This window comes from Arachis ipaensis, chromosome B04 (assembly GCF_000816755.2).
Source record: "Arachis ipaensis cultivar K30076 chromosome B04, Araip1.1, whole genome shotgun sequence".
Taxonomy (NCBI): Eukaryota; Viridiplantae; Streptophyta; class Magnoliopsida; order Fabales; family Fabaceae; genus Arachis; species Arachis ipaensis.
This window is the reverse complement of record NC_029788.2, coordinates 125,596,044-125,600,478: the sequence shown is the minus strand read 5'-3', so window position 1 is coordinate 125,600,478 and position 4,435 is coordinate 125,596,044. Positions and strand designations below refer to the sequence as shown.

The 4,435-nt window shown below is 35.6% G+C and overlaps 1 protein-coding gene across 1 annotated transcript in view; it reads left to right on the top strand.

Moving 5' to 3' along the window:
* Nucleotides 480-4,435, top strand: part of LOC107635258 (RGG repeats nuclear RNA binding protein A) — a 4,367-nt gene continuing 411 nt past the window's right edge. The window contains exons 1-7 of the mRNA XM_016338676.2: nucleotides 480-974; nucleotides 1,722-2,034; nucleotides 2,114-2,179; nucleotides 2,288-2,417; nucleotides 2,702-2,857; nucleotides 2,947-3,003; nucleotides 4,167-4,433. Coding sequence (XP_016194162.1) covers nucleotides 770-974; nucleotides 1,722-2,034; nucleotides 2,114-2,179; nucleotides 2,288-2,417; nucleotides 2,702-2,857; nucleotides 2,947-3,003; nucleotides 4,167-4,334 — 1,095 coding nt within the window. The 5' untranslated portion in view covers nucleotides 480-769 and the 3' untranslated portion in view covers nucleotides 4,335-4,433. The remainder of the gene's footprint in view (nucleotides 975-1,721; nucleotides 2,035-2,113; nucleotides 2,180-2,287; nucleotides 2,418-2,701; nucleotides 2,858-2,946; nucleotides 3,004-4,166; nucleotides 4,434-4,435) is intronic.

Genomic DNA, 4,435 nt, shown 5'->3' with positions numbered 1-4,435 from the left:
CGTATTACTTCAATTGCATCTTGCAAGTGGAACTTATTGAGCCTAATGGGCCTTTTCCTCGTGGGCCAACTCTGGGTGTTTATATTTTGATTTTTTTTTTCAAAAACTAATAACATTGGAAAATGATAATAGAAACTTGTCAAATTACCAACTAATTATTTGATATTTATATTTTATTTTTGCTTTTTAGATCCTGTGAAAGAATAAGTAAAAACACATGAAATTGACAACTAATGCTTTTACTTTTGACTACCTTCTTAGTTATTTTTGGTGAAAGCAAATAGGAGAGCATTGATTTATTTAATTACAACATCTTAAAAAATATAAAAATGAAAATGAAAATCAAATAACAACGAATATATTTGAATTGATTTATTTTTACAAATACAGAAATATAAATTATAATTAATAATTAAAATAAAATAAAATAAATTGCCAAATGACCGAATCAGAGGTTTAAAGATTAGGTTCCGCTCTTTCTCATTTCTCTCTTTACTCTCACAACTCTCACTCACACACTCGCTAACACTTTCTCTCTCCTTTTGCGGCTAGGGTTTTTCCTTTTCAACCCTATTTTCTTTCTTCATTCCCAAATTCACCGAACCCTTTTTCTTTCCATTCTCTTCTCTACACTCCCATCTCAGTCTATTTCTCTATTCATGGAATCGTTACGCGTTTAGTGGTTCCTCTCTATCGTGTTTGGGGGAAAAAGGGAAGAGGGAAAAGAAAACATCTTATTGGTGTTTGGTTTTTGTTTTGGAATTGAAAGATGACTACCATGAACCCCTTTGATTTGTTGAAAGATGATACTGAGGATCCTTCTCAGCTCATCGCCAACGAGCAGCTCAAGGCTGCTGCTGCTGCCGCCACCGCCGTTCCGCCCAAGAAAGGGGCGGCGGCGGCTCCGCAGAAAGGAGGGCAGCAAAATAAGCCAGCTCAGCTCCCTACCAAGCCTACTCCTCCTGGTCAAGCTGGTGAGTTTTGATTTTCCTTTTTCCCCATACCCCTTTTTTTTTTTTATAATTTGATTGATTCATGTTTCAGTTTTGTTATCTTTTATGTTGTACATGATTTTTTTTTGAGATGATGTGGATGGAGTATTTTTAGAATGATATTCTTAATATATTCTTTTAAATGCATTTGGTATTGAACTATTGATGTGTGATTGTTATCGAGGCTTTTGGTAGTTATTGTGAATATTGAAATGTTAGTTGTTTGCATGGTGTTCTTTTGTGAGACTGAAATAGCTTATTTATGTTTTTAATTAAATCTAGTTGATTTTTTAGGGTTTTATTTGTAACATGGAATGTTTTGGGTTATGTTTGTTTTTCTTATCATTCTCATTTTAGTACTTTCTTTCATTTTTGGGGTACATTTTTAGTTTTGTTCTTTCTCTTTGCTACATATATATGGTACCGGTGTTGTTTTCGTATAATGATACTACAGAGTCATATTTCTTTGTGCCTCAAATTTGTGTGTACCAATTTTTTAGAAGTCAAATTCCTTTGTTGAATTGGTAGTATTTGTAAGTGATTGTAGATTTTGTTCAAGCTTTGCTTTCAAACATTGTAGAGTTGTAATTTGATAGAAGTTGCTACAATTGGATTGTTAACATGTTATATATGTGTGGTCTGGTGATGTTTGATTCCTCTTGATGCCTGTTTGCATGATTATCTTGTTCTCATCTATTGATATTTATATTTATTTTCCTGTCTTAATAGTGAGGGAGGCAAAAAATGAGGCTTCTCGCGGAGGCCGTGGAGGTGGACGAGGTGGTGGGCGTGGAGGTGGACGGGGTCGTGGTTTTAACCGTGACTTTTCAAATGATGAGGGCTCATTCCCAGCCTCTGGAGCCCCTGCTACTCAAAGTGGTTTTGAGGAAGGAGATGGTGGGAGGACCTCAGATAGACGAGGCGGTTATGGTGGGCGAGGCCCTTACCGTGGTGGTCGCCGGGGAGAGTTCAGCAATGGGGAAGCTGGAGAAGAAGGAAGGCCAAGAAGAACATATGAACGCCGCAGTGGGACTGGACGCGGGTAATGCTGTCATTAACTGGTGATTTTGATGCAGAACCTAAGTTTCTATCGGCATTAATTTCCCTTGTTCTATTTACAGAAATGAGTTTAAGCGTGAAGGTGCTGGACGAGGAAACTGGGGAACACAGTCTGATGAAATTGCTCAGTAAGCTCTCTTCTTACAATCCATTGCTTCTGTAACTTCAATCTTAATTATGCTTGTATTGGATTCAGTAGGATGAATTTCATTCGGTCTGGTCTGAAATTTATTTAGGGTAACTGATGAAGTCGTGAATGAAGCTGAAAAGAATTTGGGCGAGGAGAAGCCTGCTGGTGAAGATGTGGCTGATGTAAACAAGGAGAGTCTTGCTGAAGAAGCTGAACAAAAAGAGCCTGAGGATAAGGTGATTTTCTAACTTACTGAATTTTCTTTATTGATGACAATCTGTTTCATGCTTTAATGATGAATTATTCTGTCCTAGTCCTTCCCTCCGATACATATGTCAGAAAAAATTGAATGAACTGCTACATTTCAATTTGCTGTCTACTATGACCTCCATAGGATGGAAACGAAAAACTGCAGTGTTAATATCTGTATATAGAGTCGATAATATAACATTATATTGTTATTAAATTGTTTTAGTGTTTTTGCAATTTATTAACCATTAGGCTGTCGTTTTTCCATTAGGAGATGACTCTGGAGGAGTATCAGAAAGTGCTGGAAGAGAAAAGAAAGGCCCTTCAAGCAGTAAAGACCGAGGAGAGAAAGGTTGATATCAAAGAATTTGCATCCATGCAGCCCCTATCAAACAAGAAAGACAACAATGACATCTTCATTAAATTGGTGAGATTAAATACATGTGAACTATCCTTATTTCAATTATTTTCTGTTGGTTTTGCTTACTAATGTCCTTTAATCATCTTTCTTTATAGGGATCTGATAAGGATAGGCGCAAAGAAGCATTGGAGAGGGAGGAGAGATCCAAGAAGGTGCGACTTCGTTGCACTTGTTTGTCCATGTTTCTTTATATTTGTGCCTGCTTGAAAGATCTCATATTCAAATATCAACATTACTTGCTTTATATGGTAGATCATATATATTGTCTAGATTCAGTTTTCAAAATTTCTGGCTAGCCTAGGCTCATGAAAGATGATGACATGTTCTGTATCTTTTAGACATTTTACCCCTAGAGTATGTTTAGTTGCAGGATATAAAAGGTATGGGTAAATTTCATCCAAATGAGTTGTGTGCGAATTTAGTAATTTACAAATAAAACTGATTTTGGTAAAGTTTACCTACACTCTTACTATCTAAAGTCCAAACATACTTCTAGTGCAGATCTCGTGTTTCTTTGACTGTTCTGTTAATTCTACGTTCTCATGAAGTTTATCATGCAAATCACATTAAATATTTCTATGTTAGTATGTTTTATAGTTCTGAATACGAAAATGTTGTTACGTTAATATTGTTTGTCTATTGTTCATTTCTAAATTCTGCAGGTTTTTCTTAAGTATATGGTTGTCACACTTTATTTTCGAAAATGTTGTTTTGTTAAAATTGTTTGTCTATTGTTCATTTCTAAATTCTGCAGGTTTTTCTTAAGTATATGGTTGTCATGCTTTATTTTTGGCGTTCTTTTAGTTTTCTAATGTTTCTCCATGAGCTCTGATAAATTTGTAGTCACGGTGATGTTGAACATGTACATCTTAGTTACGAATTTGTATATGGTACTTTATTTGTAAAGTTTGTACAAGATTAGATAGAAGGTATGATGAAATATTTCCATAGTTGTCTCACATAGGTAATATGAAGTTGTGTTGATATAATTTTTATTTTTTGAAAGGTTCTGTTAATGTTGGTGTTTGATAGGATGTCTAGGAAATAATTACTGGAAAAAAAGATGGGAGAATCAATTCTTAGTAGCGCGTGGGTAGTTAATGTTTTGAGAAGGAGATTTTGATAACAGGTCTTACTAACTAAAAGGAATTTTTATTTTGATAGATACTATACTTTGTAACCTTGTAATTAAATAATTGTCTACTTTAAGGTTCCCTTTTTACTTCCGATATATTTTATTTTCCCTTTGTTTGGTTTGAAATTTTTTGGATTGTTTTGGTGGATGAACCTTCGTTATCATTGTTGATATTTTCAGGCTGTAAGCATTAACGAGTTTCTGAAGCCAGCTGATGGGGAAGTCTACTATCGTGGGCGTGGCCCCCGCCCCCGTGGTCCAAAGGGTAGCTACCGTGGCAACTCCAACAATGCACAAGCTCCCTCCATTGAAGACCCTGGTCATTTCCCAACTTTGGGTGGCAACTGAGAATTGTCCAGAACCCTTCCAAGCATATCTCTGTCCTATTTTCAGTTTTGGGTTCTCTCTTATTTGAACTTTATCAGGAAAAAAAAAAAAAAGAAAACCCC